Below are 16,958 nucleotides of genomic sequence, written 5' to 3' on the forward strand. Positions count from 1 at the left end.
CCTCCATTATCAAATTTTTGCTTTCTGTGATATCAACTATGAGGTAGCTTTCTAATGATGCTGTGTCAATTGTATGTGGGGATTGTACTTAAAATCAAATATTTGATATGTGAATGGGAGTCAGGCAAATGAAAATTCTTCTTGGAAATGTTAAAGACATCTAAGCCTGTATGTGGCAAATGTTGATTGCCAAGGAAATTAGAACCAAGGATTAATAAGAAGAAATTCTTGTACAGATAGACATAATAGCTGTTTTTAAAAATAGTAAGGTCTCTCATATATACGAAACATTTTATGTCTTCTGTGGCAGTCATGGGAGTGAAAGTTATGAGAACTGATATCTGATTAATATGATGAAGCTATTGCAATATTAGGTCTATCTGAAAATAGACTGGACTACCTTGTGAGATAGTGAGTTTCATGTGGTTAAGGGTATTTAAGCCACACCAAATGGACGGTTCATTAGGTGGTCTAGACTCTTGCTACTCAAAGTATGGTACCATTTGTGAGTTATCGGAAGGGCGGAATCTCAGGGTCCACCCAACTTCTAGGGAATCAGCATATACAATTCAAGAAGACTCATGGGTGATCCATGTGCATATGACGTTTGAGAAACAGTGCTCCAGTTGACGTCTAATGAATTTTCATATCAATTTATATTTAATTCTTATGGGATTATGTTGTGATACAGAATTTGAATAGCAATCTAGAAGAGAAGTGGGTAAATACATCAACTTGACCTCACATTCCATGTGGGGTCACTAACTGAATTAAATATTATCCCCAGAAAGAAAGATTCTGTTTCTTGGATAATGTACATAATTTAAGTTAGTTGATATTTGAGTACTATTTCTTAACTTTGGACTCTTTGCTTTACACAAAAGTAGAACACACCTTTTCGATTTCTTGCACTAGACTTAGGATATTTGCACTAATCCAGAATTATACTCAGTGTTTAATTCTTCTCCCAATTCCCTCATATATGTTCTTTTCGTTTTTACTAAACTCAGAATACGTGCACGTCCCTCACTGAAACGTTTCCTTTCTACTTAGTGTAGGTACTGGTTTTGTCTCCTGCTTCCTCCTTATTTCTGATGGGTCTGCATGAATGAACAGCAGCGGCAGAAAGAAAAGAGAGTCGGTAAAGGGATGCGTGGCTATAGGGCGGTCTGGGACGCGATCCAGAGACCAGACTCTGCTCAAAGCTGAGATTTACTCGGCACTACTCGGGCCGGGAGAACTTAACGTACACTTCTCATTGCCAAAGCAATGAATGGCGAAGAGCTGGAGAGGTAATGAGAAGGGACAGATGCCGCCACACCCTAGATGGGCTCAGGTCCCTATACAACCATGACTACCATACCCAGGGGGAAGAAAGCTGCTTAAAGAAATGGCAAGCACAGAAGAACAGGGAGTCGGAAGTGCCCAAGTCCATTTCCATCCCCAACAGCACGCGCCGCCGACACCAGCTTTCCTGTACAGACCATTGTGTGGGCAAAGCTCAGGCGGGGGCGACGACACCCCCTCTCCACTTCTGCCCTTCTCTGGCCCTAGGCTTGGCCGGGGGCGCCGGGGGCACTGGGATCAGCGCGAGCCTCGCTAGCCCGGGAGCGGCTCCCGGGGAGACGGGTGCATGGGCGAGCGCGTGTGCGTGAGGAGGAGAGCAAAGACGTGATTACTTCAGAATTTATTTAAGGGCCGGTGGAAACCACTGCAGCAGCTTCCAGGGGAAGCCCTCGTTCCAGAGGAAGAGGAGGTGGCGGCTGCCAAGGAGGAGGGGGGGAGGAGACGGAAAAGGAGGCGTAGCAAGAGCCACCGCACGAGGCAGTGAGGAGAGAAGATGCTGTAGCGTCCTCGTCGGCGCCCAGCAGGTTGGTTCTCTTGGCCAACTGGTGCAAGCAGAGGCTTGCAGAGAGCCTGGGAGGAGGAGAAAGTGTGTGTGTGTGTGTGTGTGTGTGTGTGTGTGTGTGTGTGTGTGTGTGTGTGTGTGTGTGTGTGTGTGTGTGTGTGTGTGTGTGTGTGTGTGTGTGTGTGTGTGTGTGTGTGTGTGTGTGTGTGTGTGTGTGTGTGTGTGTGTGTGTGTGTGTGTGTGTGTGTGTGTTGGGGTAGCGGGGTTGATTGCTCGCCTTTCCAAACAAGAAGCGCCTCCATCAAGTGCAATGAGACATCCTAGCGCGGAGATAGGCCGGGGGCCAGGAGGAGACCTGTCCTGCCTCTCGTGTCCCTTGGGGACTCTCCTCCTTTCAGCTTCCCAACTCTCAGCGTGAGCCTTAAACTCCGAAGGGGCTTCTGGCGAGGGACTGGGAGGAGAATTGCCCTTCCAGATACTTCTCAAGCCTTTTCCCAAAGCACAGGTTTGGAGGGTCACCCCCTTCACACCTCGGGTGGCCCGGGAGCGGAGGGGGAGCGGCGCCGCTAGGCTAAGTTTCTGAAAGTCAAACCCAGTCCCCGGTTCCGGGCTCCCCACCCCGGGGCTCCAGCTGCACGCGGGGAGCTGCGGCCGCTCCGGCAAAGGGGCCGCTGCTGCTTTAAGAGCCGCCTCCCCCTCTCCTCCCTTTGACAATGGTCTGAACCGAGCTCTGCTTCCCAAAGCAAAATTTGTAATATGCCATTTTTCCGATGGACGCTTCTCCTTTTGGCCGCTGACGGAGCCGCGGGAAGATGCCGAGTTGCTGCCACGACACCGAGCCGGGGCACGTTCCGGGAAGCCGCCGGGGCCGGCGTTGCTAGGGAGATGGTCCAGGAGTCCTGGGTGTGAGCCTCGCTTCTCGACAAGCCGAGACTGCGGTTGTCATTGATCCACTGAAGAAGCAGGACCCGAAATTACAGACATTAGGTACAGAAGCTGTATTGAGTTACACGGTTTCTCTTCCGCTTTGTTATTTTACCACCTCCCCGGCCCCACCCCGCCCCCAGGGAAGATGAGATGCAGATTTCTCCTTGCGGATTACTGTTCGGTACCTTTGGCTTCCCACCTCATCCTCTCCGTCTCTTATTTCCCTGCCTCCTGCCTACTTGGCTCTCTCCTGTTCGGCAGGATGAACAATTTTAGTGCGGAAATTATGAAGTCAACTTCTTCAGGGTGGTGGGGGGTGTGGCTGAGCGATAACTGGCCGGAGGTGTGGGGTGAGCTGGCTATTTGACCATCTGTAAGTGCACTCGGGTAACCAAGTGCAAAAGGCTTCCATTAGAAGTGGTACTAATATTTCCCGAGGACAGGGGATTTCAAAGAGTTAAATAGGAGGAGGAATATTCGTGTAATGTAATCAGACAATGGCTAGGATTTTTCTCACCGAATTACTCCTTGTAGGTTAACTGAGGTGGAGCTGGGATGATTCTTAAGACTAGATCTTTGCAGAAGAAACTCACTATAGAGAATAATTGCATCTTTATCTCTAGTAGGGTCTGAATTTTAGTGACACGATTAAGTAAAGTTATTCATTGACACACAAAAAAAGCCTTTTGTAGTTCTCATATCTGAATACATATTGCTTGTATGACATGTATTGCTAAGGAACACATTGGATAATTAAAGCCCTTGGGCATTCAAACTTTTATTTTGAAATCTGAGCTATTTAGAAGATAGTCAAGGTTATGTGCTAAGAATAAGGGAGTTGGTTTTCCTAGTATAAAATTCTTCAGGCTTAATTTAAACATTGGGATAATCAAACCAACCAGGGTTTTTTTAATTAGTTTTTCCTTTCTCAACAACCTTAACAATGTCCCTAACTAGGTCTTGAAACCTTCAGTAGTTTAATGAAGGGGGCATTAACATCTAGATGAGGATAACATAATTTATATGTTCAAATGACTTTGGGCAGAGGTGATGAAAAAGCAAACATCAAAACAAACTGTTAGTATGCCCTATTTTTTAAGGAATTATGTGATGAATATGAATGCAGTTTTAATATTGAAAATGATTGTAAAAGTTAAAAGTGGTATATCTGTGTGCAATACTCTAGAAATTGAATGAGCATAGCATTCTGGACCATGCAAGTTGCTTCAGATGTCATACATTCTATAAAAGGGTGTTTAATGCTTACATTGAACATAGATTTCTAATTGCTTTTAGTACTTAAAATGTGCCATTAAGAAATGTTATACTATATTTTAAAGATTATTTAAATGTTTTCAAATTTATATTAGAATCCGAGTTTTAATACAAGAGACTAAGCTAGATCACAAAAGTGGCCTTATTTTTTAAAGATAGTTTTTTCTTCTAATTTTGATAAGAAGACTGGATTTACTCATTTGGGTTGGCTATTTGTGAAGAAAAAGCAGCAAGTATTGATCTTATTTCCTAAGTAACTTTTGCGTAGTTTGATTTTTTTATAAATTTGAATTGGAGAGTTTGGAAATATTTACTAGAGTTAAAACTTTAGGCATGGATACAGAATGAGTCATAAGGGTAAAAAATTGTTTCTGCAAAGACAAATGTTAGTCACTTTACAATAGAAAAAAATACTTGAGTTTGTAGTAGCCCTTTATATTGTTAAAGTGTGTTCTTAGGTAACTCATTGAATCCTTATTATTATTATTATTATTATTATTATTATTATTATTATTATTATTAAAGCATAAATTATCATCCCTATTTATAGAAGAGAGCTGAAGTTTTGACAGGTGAAGGGACTTTCTCTGGTTCACATAACTCAGAAGTATAATTGACTCAAGTTCTTCTTAGTATAGCTTTAATAGACTAACAGACTTTCTAAGTCCCTAGGCTGCTTCTCGTCATAGCATCTTTTGACTGACTAAATCAAAGACCACTTTTTTTTTTTTTCAAAGACCACTTTTTATACTGATCTAAGAGCCTTAAGTTTGTGAATGTCAAATGTCCCACGGTGATGACAAGCAGTTGTTTGAATTAGGGTGTTATATTCAGGTGAATATTGTATTTGGAGTAATTATTCCAGTTATGTTTTTCCTTGGAATTTAAAGTTGTTTTAAGTAATTCAAAGTGGAGATGGAATAATAGCATTCTTTCAAGAAGGGTATGATTTGAAATATAGATTTAAGAATGTTTAGGTAACACTAAAATTTAAACCTTTTGAGTGTTTTAGCACTAATTTTTATGGTGCTGTTATTTCCTCTCCCCGTACTTTGTTTTAACCTTAAATGTCAAAAATAAACACATTGACTCCTGGTAATGATTTCTCATAATGACACAGCTCTTCAGTGTGTGGATTTCATGCATGGTATGCGAACCAATCATTTTAAATAATCAAATGTGTTGGAACTTTTCTGTTTTTGTTTTCCAATTCCTTTTTAATTGATGTAAAGAAAATTTGTAGCAATTAAAAAGTCTGTTTTTTCCATCTTTGTGGTAGTCTTTGAATGAAAATCAAGTTGAGAAAAATGCAAAAAAAATATATTTTTGTCCACCAAATGGTTAACAATAGTAGAAGGTGTGTGTGTGTGTGTGTGTGTGGGTGTGTGTGTGTGTGTGTGTGTGTGCGTGCGTGTGCGCTTGTGTGCACATGTTTAAATATATTCTACTGTCTATTTTGTTATTTATTTTAGGGTGAATATGAAATCAAACAAGTCAACCTCTGCCTTTAGGTAGTTCAGTGTTTTGAGTGATGAGCAAAAATTCAAAGCATTTTGAATTATTCTAAAATTCACTGACTTTTTTTTTAAATAAACACTAGTCACAAATTATTTTCCTTTTATTTATTTTTTAAGTTACTCCTAGTTTTTTCAGTGAACCCTAACCACATCATTCACAGATAACTGAATTTCTCTCCTCAATAACCAAATTTACATGAAGAGTCACATAAAATGTAATTAACTATTGAGTTGTTAGATCTTGACATTTTATTTGAAAATACCACCAAAAATATTTTTCCCCAAAGACTGGAATATGTAGGCAGAAAAATGAATTGACCTTGCATTATAAAACCAAAGAATGCTCCAGGATCAACAGCCAAATCAGCCTTTCTCTACATCAGTCTTCTGCAAAACCAAGCCCTCTAATTAATAGCTCCTGGCAATAGTACAACAACCAAAATTGAGATGAGTTTGATATTTTAAAAACATAAAATAGAGGAAGAAAGAGAAAATGAGATAATTTATGATTTTGAGGATGACACATAATAAATAGGTCAGTGTTGCATGTTTGTTGTCTATTATAAATCAAATTACTAAATGATTTTTAAAAATATTTTGCACAGTCCCTTTATTTCATGACTGGGAGCTTGTGATTTGCAGCTGAGATGTGATGTTACTACATTAGCTAATGTAATTTATGGCATCTGTTTTGTAGAATATTTGAAAAAGTGTTAGTTTATATTGTTTGGATGGAAATCAGACAATGGAGCTAACAGGAAACAAAGTAATATTAAGTGTAATTAGTAGTATAATAACCTAAATAAATTTATGTACCTCAGTCTATTTCATACAATTTATGTCTTATTCAGTCAGTATCACTTATCTAGTCTGCTTAGACATACTATAGAAATTCAGGAAGAGAGCATACAAGAGTAATAAAATGAAAGTTGTAATGTCAAAAAACTTTAGTTGGTGTGAAAATCTGTTGGTAAAATAAGAAAATAAAAGCTGATTATTATATAAAATGAATACTAAATTATTTGTTTATTTTCTAAATGAAAGGATGAACAATAATTCATTCAATTACCTAAGTCATTCAAAAGTCAATTACTTCCTATCTATTAAGTGCCAGACACTGTGCTTGCTGTTAACAATATAATAACAAATAAGAATAACATAGATGTATTAGCTGTAAAAGATTGTAAACTTTCAGAGGAAGAAAGGTGATAAAATAATAATTGAATGACATGTTTATGTAAACTGAATTAGGCGTGATAGGATAAATCATGAAAAACAACTTTGGGAAAGAGGTAAAACAAGATGTATTTTACAATTGGGAGATATGTCCATTGTCATGAAAAGAAAAAGCATGTAGGTTGGAGGAAGTGAGGTCAAAACATTTAGCTTGGTTGGAGTTGGGGCAATGGGTAGGGGATAGGGAGATTTAGGCTAATAGCTGCAAAGAGTTTATTGAGTTGATGGCCAGGAGGCATTATTGGAAATAATTTCTCTACTAAGATACTCCCCTCTTTACTTTCTTTAAGCAATGATGTGTGAAGTGATGCCCACGATTAATGAGGACACCCCAATGAGCCAAAGGGGGTCCCAAAGCAGTGGCTCGGACTCAGATTCCCATTTTGAGCAACTGATGGTGAATATGCTAGATGAAAGGGATCGTCTTCTAGACACCCTTCGGGAGACACAAGAAAGCCTTTCACTTGCCCAGCAAAGACTTCAGGATGTCATCTATGACAGAGATTCGCTCCAGAGACAGCTTAATTCAGCCCTGCCACAGGTATGCTTCATTTGTCATTACTATTGTAATTGAAAATGTGATAAGATTTAAGTAAGATTTTCTGTACTCCCATTCTTATCATTACTTTTCCTCTTAACATATGATATGCATGTTTTGGTGAGAAAAATTAAAGAATAGATAATTACTTCACATGAAATCTTGCCTAAAACAAAATTGTGGCATATTGATGTGGGGTTTGGGATGGGTGGTGTGAAGCATGAGTTTCTATCTGGTCTGTTTCTTGAAAATTTTATCTATATGTTTTGATGAGGGTAGAAAAACACATGTTCATCAGCTTTTAATCACCAGAATATGGAGACAGTTTTATCTTTCTTACTCTTTAAGTACAATTACTACATTTGGAAATATGTATTTTCCCTTTTCAGTTTGGGCTCTGTCCTTGGAAATGATAGTAGTCTGGAAGTCTACTGTCTATTATTTTGTCTTTCTTTAAAAATGCCTCAGACCTGCTTAAAAATTCATGGAATTATTGATATATTATCCTCTTCCCTCAAAAAAACACATCAAGCAGTTTCTTTTTATTTTAAAAATATTTTGGAAATTGAAAAGAAGGCAAAAGTTCAGCCTTATTCTCACAAACTTATCTTTGTTATTTTAAAATACATTTTGAACAACCTTCTTATTTTATAGAAAAAATCTGGAAATTGTTAAGGATTGACAGCCTACTTATATATGAAGTTAATAATGAGAGTCACTTTACTTATTTAAGAATGGCATAATAGTGCTTCTTTCAGGTATGAGAAAAACCATTGAATATGAATGAAATTTTTAATAATCACTCACAATAAATTACGGTTTTCTTTTAAATACGTTTGATCAATCTTGAGTTGACTTCTCTCCATGAAGTTATGTCTTGTATCAAATATCTTTTCATACTATTGAAAACTATATAATCGAGGTTGATAAATATCTAAACGCCGCTGTACTATTAACCGGCAGTGTGATATTGAGATATTTATGACTTTCAGAGTAGAAAGGATCCCTCTGTTGCATCCCCATTAGGTAGTCCCATAAACCTGTATGAAGAACTCCTGTTCCAGTCCTTTTCATTTTTAGTCAGCTTGTCTTGTGTTGAGATGAAATGCTTCTAATAACTCTCACCTGTTGGTGCACTGGTTTGTTTAATCACAGAATGTGTTGATTCATTTCAAAAGGCAACTATTATATCTTTACTAAGAATTATATTTTTCAAGGTAGACATTTTAGTCTTTGTAATGCTCTTCATAAAGAGATTTCTAGAACGATCACCATCTTGCTCACTTTCCCCTAGGATTATTTGAGTTGGTTAATGTTGTTGTTAAAGTGGGGTCCCAGAACCAATCACACTACTCCTCATCTTCTGTGACAAGCATAAAATGGCACAATTATTTCTCTTTCTGGAGACAGTGTTAACTGAAGTTTCTAACTGAGTTGCATCAGTACTGCAGTGTGTCCCCATTTCCCCACACTTTTCTTGGAAGTTCACTCTTTGCTCCTACCTGTACGACTGTGCATGTATCCCTTGTATATTTGTCTTCCTATACTTCATTCAAGCTTGGTATTTGCAACTTGAATCCTAACCCAATCAAAATGACTCTAAGAATAACTTGGGCTTAATTTTTTTTTTCTTCTGTGAAAAATTAGGGGACTATTTCATAAAGCTGTTGTAAAAATAAAGTACTAGAATAAGATACTTTGGGGAAAATGGAGAAAACTGGAAAATACTTTTATACATAACTATATTGTACAGATAAATCTCTTCTTAAAGGTATAAGAATGAAAATATTTTAGTTCTAGAAACTCGGTTGTATTGGATATCTAGATTCTAATTCCATCTAAAATTTTAAGTTTTGATTCTTAGTTATGCTGTTGCACAATCTCTCATCCAACCCCTTGGGGCCAGTTGTGTTTTGGAGTTCAGAATTTTCCTGATTTCTGTATGAATATAATGATGTTATGGAACACTGCTCCAGAAGGATTATGGGAAACATGCCATAATTATACACAAATGTTTCTGAAGTGAATCCTATATATGTTCCTACTACTTGGAAAAAATAAAGACTATAAATAATAGTCTCAAGTTAGTACAGGTCTGGTTTTGCCCACCAATCAAGTTTGCTACATACAAATAAAATATCAGTTTTCAGAATGTATGGGTTTTGGAATTGTAGGTTAGGGATTACAAGCCTATACGTTTAGATGACTACAGTTCCAATCTGTTTTGCAAATACTTTGACATGTCTTTTTCAATATTAATTTGTATGATGCTATTACAAATATCTGAGTACTCCTATAAATCCACAGGTTCTTAAAGACAATGATGATCCTGTCATTTTCTGGTAAAACATGTATATAATAACCAAATATTTAATAAGCTCTACCTTTAGGGCTATATGTTATCTGCAAATAACAGAGGAATATTCTGCATTAATTGGTATCTTTGAATCTTTCTGAATATTTTGTAAGCAATATACCAGCACTGTTTGGTGGCTGTGCATTTGACATTTAGCTGAAAGGAGAAAATGAGTACTATGATAAATGTGAGATTTGAAGCAGAAAAAAAGCATGAAAAATTGAAACCTACTACAGTAGCATAAAAATAAAAATCATAAAGCAAACATAGGGTAGAACTGAAAGCACAGACAAACTTTATGACACAGCTATTTTAAATTGCTTTTAGGTGTTGGTGATTAGAAGCTTTGCTTCGGTCACTTTCCCTCCTATTATATTTTTATGAAGAAATGCAGAAATAATTTTAACAATCATAACTATGTAAATTATTCTGTAGACATTGTGTTTAGATTTCATTATGTGTTTAGGTGTATCTGTGTTTAAAGAGTGCTGATAATTTCACATTATTCCACATCTCCAGACCTGATGTTTCCAAACTAGACACTCAGTTATCTGCTTTTCTAATACACAGATCCATTTTAACATTCCACAGAACCTCAGATTTGACCTCCCGAAACTCAGTCATCATCTGCCTCCTCCACGCCACCCAAATTCTGTTCCAACTCTACCCAGACAGCTGAGTATCCTTATAGATGATGCTTTCTCCCTCATCTCTGAATTCAGTAACTGTGGGGCAGGCTGTTTCCACCTCTTAAGTAATTCTCAAATCTCTCTTCTCTTTACTGTTCCTTCTGCACCTGGTCTTGAACTTCTATGCTCCATCTCCTAACATTTCCACTTTAGTAAATGTGTCACATTATATGATTGAATAACGCTGCAATGTTTGCAGTGTCCCAACAAACACCATGCTACTCCAGTCTTTTTTCTTCATGCATATTCATCTCTCTGCTTATAATGTTCCCCCCAGTGTCTTTGTCTGCCTAGTTTCTCATCCCAGCCAAGACTTTCTCTTCCAAGGGGCCTTTTCCGAACTCCAGGTCTATTTCCTCTATGTTCCTTATCCTTAGCATTTACCATATCATTAAATGATCTGTTTATGTGTCTGTTTCCTATAAACTCCTTGGGAACAGGAGCATGGCTTAATCATCCACAACCCTCTGGACCACCAGCATACCAGGCCCATAGTGAGGGCTTTTAAAGTAAAACAGGAAGAAACATATGTGCATTTCCATGTAGAAAGAGCAATAAACTCAAAATAGGAAGATCTGCTTTGTATTGTGACCCTACCACACATCACCAGCTGAGTCAAGACTTCAGATTTCCATGCTTCAAAAAGGGATTAATATGAATACCTCACAGGGTAGTTTGTGATGAATAAAGTAAATGATATAAGCAAAAACTAATTCATTTATAAAGCATTAAATGTAGAAATGTTTGCATTTGTTTTATTCGAATGCCAGAAAATTAAGTTACTTCTGTATATGTGTGTGAATAAGTATTAGAACAATTAGAATAATTTACTAAGAATATTGACAATATAAACAATCAGACATTTTTGAAAACAGGACAAATACTTGTCAACTATTAATACACTGGTTAAGAATATTTTCAGAAGAGTTATGGGGAGTGTGCTTGCTATTGCAAAACGTCATCAAATATAAAAGTTTTAAATTTCTTTTTATTACATTCATTAGAATATACTGTGTCCCATGCATATTATTAAATGGTTACATATGTTTGTAAAGGGAATAGGGCAAAAAAGGAACATAATTTGGTTCTCAAAGAGCTTAAGTAATAGAGTTGCTTGGAAAAAAATTACGTAAATGGACCCAAATAGGTATAGTACTGGAAGATTATAGAAGGACTGAAAATATTTGAGCTATAAAATTGATGTCTGATTAACTACAGAAAATTTCATGTGGGAAGAGATATTAGAGAAGTATTTTTAGGAAAAGATTGGAAAGGATTTGAGGGTATTCCCTGTGGGGCAATTACTCAAGAACAAATGGGGAGCTGAAATTCAGCCTTTGCTTTGCTTTCTAGGCTAGGCTTTGGTCCCTAATTTGCATAAAGGAGGCAGATGAGGTAGCAGTAGCCCTGATTTTTGTGGTTTTGTTTGTTTGTTTGTTTGTTTGTTTAAGATTAAATAGAAATTAAATTAGGAGAATAACTGGCAAATTTGTTTGATGAAAGGTTGTAGGATAAGAATGAAGTTTTGAATAATGGCAGTGGAGGAGAGTTGGCTGTTCATACCTGTGGTGAAAGCTAAAAACAGGAGTTTGTATATAGGATAATTACAGAATATTGATTGAACTGGTTACCAGATGGAATGACCATGAAGAAAGATTATTCTGCAGTTTTATTTTGGATGAATTACATAATACTCATGCATCAGCTATTTGTTGCTTAAGCAATACTATATAAGAAAACAACACAAAACCTCAGTGGCATACAAAAATGTGGGGTTTTGGGATTCGGCTGATCTGGACTTGGATTGGCTGATCTTGGCTTAATCAGCTATATGTCAGCTGTCTATCGTCTGTTCCGGGATGGCCTTGGCTGGTCTAACTGGGGCCACTCAGCTCTATGCCATGTGTCTAATCCTATAATAGGATGGCCCTGGCAGGTTCTCCTGGTCATGGCAGAGGAGTAAGAGCAATGCAGAAATAAACAAGTGCTTGAGTCTTTTTTTGTAAGTTCCTTTAGCCAAATCCAGAGACACAGTGAAAACAGAACAAAATTACATGGTAAAGGATGTAGATACAGCTAAGGGTGAAGCACTGGGAACATCAGTGTAACTGACTGACCACAAATGTCATGTGGGTTGTTGTCATGTTAGGAAAAGCTATTGTGATAATATTCTAGTGAAGTATGGGAATTTGACATAGGAATGTGAACAATGGAACTAGGAAAGGCAATACAAATGTAAATATGGAAGAGAAAGAATGGCCAGGGACTGGTAATGTACTGAATGACCAAGGTTTTGAATTTGAGCCAGAGAATCTAAATTTGTATTAGGGCTTTTTCAATCATTAGCTGAGGGACCATCGATAAGTAACATGATTTCTCTGAAACTCTATGTTCTTAATTAGAAAGAGGAGATGATATTTACCCCTAGGAGTGGTTGAAAGAGGTATGTATATGTGCTTCAGAAACTCTGAGCATCATACAATGTCAGGTATTTTTATAAATTGGGATGTGCTGGTGTATATCTTGATGAGGAATTAAGTTAAGAGAGGCTGCTGGTGGAGGAGAGGATTATGTTTATCTTTTAACATTTTAACATGCAAACTACATAGGCGAAACAGAAAGTAATAAATTCCTCCCTGAAGGCGCTTTTATTCTGGAGGCAGACTGCCTAGGTATCTTTTAGGCTTGCTACTTACTGGCTCAATAACCTTGGTCAAAGTACTTAACTCAAATAATGATAGAAACTGCCTCACAGGATCATTATGAGAAATAAATGAGTTGTAACATGTCAAATGATCAATTCAATGCCTCACAGATAGTACATGCTCAATAAATGTTGAATGTAGCTATTGTTGCTGTTATTACTATAGATATTACCATCATTATCTTTAGCCAACCTTAACTGTACAATTTTACTTGATAATAATGAACACTAGCACAAATTGAGGGCACGAAAAATCCTTGATCACCTCAATCTTATCAAATTGTGGTAGTCCTTTGATTTACCTTTTTTTTTAAAAAAAAAAGTCATTCTTAACTACACTCTCCTAAATGGTTTTACCAAATTCTCCACTTCCACAATGGCCAGTCCCACGTGTCCCTTCACTACATCAAACAACATCCCTTCCTATTGTGCTGATATTATATAGACTGAGTTCTTCTATTTTCAGTGAAACTTAATTCCAGCCCACTAAGTGTTTTATCCCTTGCTCTGTCAAAGAGAAAGATGTGCATCTTTTGTTACCTCCTATTGTAGCCATTCTATTTTCTTAATTTTTTTCTTCAAGTTATTTTTTCCTACTGACCAAATGAAATAGTATTCACCTGCAGCCTTTATTTCTCATTGTCTTTTTTCTTTTTTAACCCTTACAATCAGGTTTCTATTATCACTGTTCTCTTAAAATATGCTCAGTATGACACCAATGAATACATGTTTACAAGTTTGGCGATCCTCTTTTATTCTTCATGTCCCTTGAATTCTCTGTGTCAAACAATGCTATCAATTATTTTACCTTGAAATTTCCATGCCCTTAATTCTTCATAACCAGTCCTTTCTAGGCTACTAGGTATGCTGTCCTTCAATACTCATTTTTTTCCCTGTATTCCTGCACACTTATTTATACCCATACTTTGTTTATTAATGTTATTCAATCTTAAGCATTGCCTTTCCTGTTTCAGATGTAGGGGCCAAGCGAAAACATCCTCATCAGCCTTGAATGTTCATTAATTTTCCATTAGGGTACAGGGATTATATACCCATTTTCATAGGGAAAGGGAAGATGGGAGGTATAGAAGTAAGTGACTTTAACAATGGCCTGGGATTAAAGTGTATCTGGCCTCAGAGTAGACAATAACTGCTAAATGATCCTCTTCAAAATGCTGAATGGAACCAACATAGAGGACAATGGTCTGTGACAAAAGTTAGTCTAGGTTTATTGACAGACTCTAGTCTTCCTTCCTGTGACATGAGTCAACAAAGACCCAGGGAAAGGACCAGAGGCATATTAGTCTGTATCTGTTGCTTATAACAGAATACATGAAACTGGGTAAAAACGAAATTTCTTTCTTACTGTTTTGGAGGCTGGGAAGTCCAAAGTGCAGGGAACACATCTGATGAGGGCCTTCTTCCTGGTGGGGTGACTCTCTACAGCAACTCAGAGTCACCTGGCAAGAATGGGCTAAGCAAGTGAGCTAACCTGTTCACTCGCTCTCTTTATAAAGCCATCAGAACCCTGCCCATGACCACCTATTAAACCATCACCCATTACTCCATAAATGGATCAATACATTCACAAGGGCATGTCCTCACAATTTAATAACTTCTTAAATGGCCCCAACTTTCAATTATCATAATAGAATTTCTCACCTTCTTAGCACTGTTATAGTGGGGATTAAGTTTCCAATACATGAACTTTTGGGGGACACATTTGGTCCATAGCAAGAGCTAATTGTCTTCTTCTTTGGCTGGTCTAGACAAAGGAACAGTTTCATCCTGTGTTTTTATGCTTTGTAGAGTGACAGAAGATTGAAAGGTGGGGGGTGAGAGGGGAGAAGAAGTCAGAAAGATCTTTCTTATTCCAGCATGTCAAAGCACCATATTTTGGCGTGACAACTTTCTGCACTCCAACAAAGATTAATACTTCCCTCTCAATCTTTGATTTTTCCTTTTCTTCTCCTCTTTTGATTATCTTTTCCTGTTTCTAGTATCTTCAATTACTCTTCCTCTCAACTGGCTATTTTGAAACATATTCAATCTATTCCTTAAAATTAAAATGATGACAAGTATAATATAAAAATAAATACTTCCTGATTCTGTGATTACCTTTGGCTTCCAACCTATCCTTTCTCTTTATGTAAACTTATTTCCCAACTTGTCTGTTCTCACTGTTTCAATTTCTTCATTTTCTATACTATGGTCTGGTTTTCCCTCTAACTCTGTGTTCAAAATGATTACTAGAACCAATAACAAATTGATAATTGTAGTAGATTTGTTTTATATGACACTGTGATTACTCCCTTCTCAAAAAAATTCTACCTTAACTTTCATGTCACCACATTATCTTTGTTCTTAAATCTTTTTGACTTTTTCCTCTCAATTCTCAATTTTTTTTCCCTTTCTGTGGGCAACTCCTCATCTAGCTACTCCTTCACTGTTAAATAATAAAGATAAGGTTAATTATAATAGCTCACATTTCTGAACACTCCCACCATGCCACCAATGTTTTAGGTATCAAAATGGGAGAATTTCTCTATGTGTGTTTGAGGTGAAGCTAAATAAGTGAGGCTTAAGACTTAATTTGCAAGAGATGCTAAGATTTAGTCAACTAGTAAGTCCAGCATTAAGTGGAAAAACTAGAAGAAAGACAGCATGGTTCTGGAGGCTGTTGGTTTGCTGTACATAATCTACCGCTCCATGTATGAGGATGGGATGACTCCCATTCAACTTAGCCAAGTGAAAGGGGCTTCAGGTAAAACATTCAGAGAGCTTGACATGTTTCTTTCAGAGGCTGAAGAATATAGTCTGAAGTTTAAAAGCAGCAGTGATAACTGGAGATTCCCCTGCCTCTAAAGCAGATTAAAGAGCCACATGGAAGGCAAGAGTCAAGCCCTCCAATGTCAAAACAAAGGTTCTTGATTTCTGAAGAGCAAATGGGGCCCTCAAAAGGGGAGTTTGCTTAGGGTTATCTTAAACCTACAGAATGAGGGAGTAGACTGTCAGAACCCAGGTCCCTAGGTGGACAATCCTGAGCAACAAATTGGAGGATTGATTCCAGAAAAGAGACTGAGAACAAGTTAAGTCAACTGGGGAAGAACCTACAGAGAGATTCTTAGAGAGAGCCACAAGTGCACTCCTGGAGAAAAAGAGTCTTTGACATACATTTGCCATCTAGAAAGCCCAGACCACGGGTCACAAATGGATCAGCCGTACATGCCACTGTGATCTTTTTTTTCCCAACTTCTCCTTCTCAGGTCCTCATTTGAGAAGGGTCAGAAGCAGTTGCTGTTGGGTGGGGGATGTCAGAGTAAAGAGAGACCACCATGCTTTCATCCTCCAAAGCAGACTTCAAAGCTTGAAGCAAGCCTGAACTGAGTATAAGGGGGGAAGCTTTAGACTGGAGAAGAGCTTAATGCTTTGTATATTTCATAATCCTATATTGGAGTAGAACTATGGAATCATTAGTCTAGACTAGGCTTTTTAATTTCAAAAGAAAAAGATAGAGGACAGACCATTTATTGTTTAAGTATAGCAGAAAAGCTAAGACATCTCTCCAAAATGAATCCCATTTCATTTGGGATTCATTTCTTCACCTGAGGGAATCAGAGGAGATATAATGCTGGTTACTGAATCTAGCCCATTCATTAAACTAATTAGAGACATCCTTTCAATTAACACTCAGAAAATTCCAATGAGGTTATTATTATTATTATTATTATTATTCCATTTTACAGATGATAAAACCAAGTCACAGAGAGGTTAAGTGACTTTTCAACACCACACAGTTGGTAAGTGGTGCTCACCAGGATTCCATTAATGGTATACTTTTGTTTTTACTCTAAGCCATCTCCTTTA

General features: G+C 37.5%; 1 protein-coding gene across 5 annotated transcripts in view; it reads left to right on the forward strand.

Moving 5' to 3' along the window:
• Nucleotides 1-2,811: 2,811 nt before the first annotated feature.
• The window catches only part of PPFIA2 (PTPRF interacting protein alpha 2), a 488,437-nt gene continuing 474,290 nt past the window's right edge, over nt 2,812-16,958 (forward strand). For 4 of the 5 annotated variants that reach the window (XM_063075426.1, XM_063075422.1, XM_063075424.1 and 1 more), the window contains exon 1: nt 7,097-7,345. In XM_063075426.1, coding sequence (XP_062931496.1) covers nt 7,097-7,345 — 249 coding nt within the window. Of the gene's footprint in view, nt 2,837-7,094; nt 7,346-16,958 lie in introns of those variants that run through there. The other variant, XM_063075430.1, reaches the window with a different exon arrangement.

The sequence above is a fragment of the Cynocephalus volans genome, chromosome 12 (assembly GCF_027409185.1).
Source record: "Cynocephalus volans isolate mCynVol1 chromosome 12, mCynVol1.pri, whole genome shotgun sequence".
Classification (NCBI taxonomy): Eukaryota; Metazoa; Chordata; class Mammalia; order Dermoptera; family Cynocephalidae; genus Cynocephalus; species Cynocephalus volans.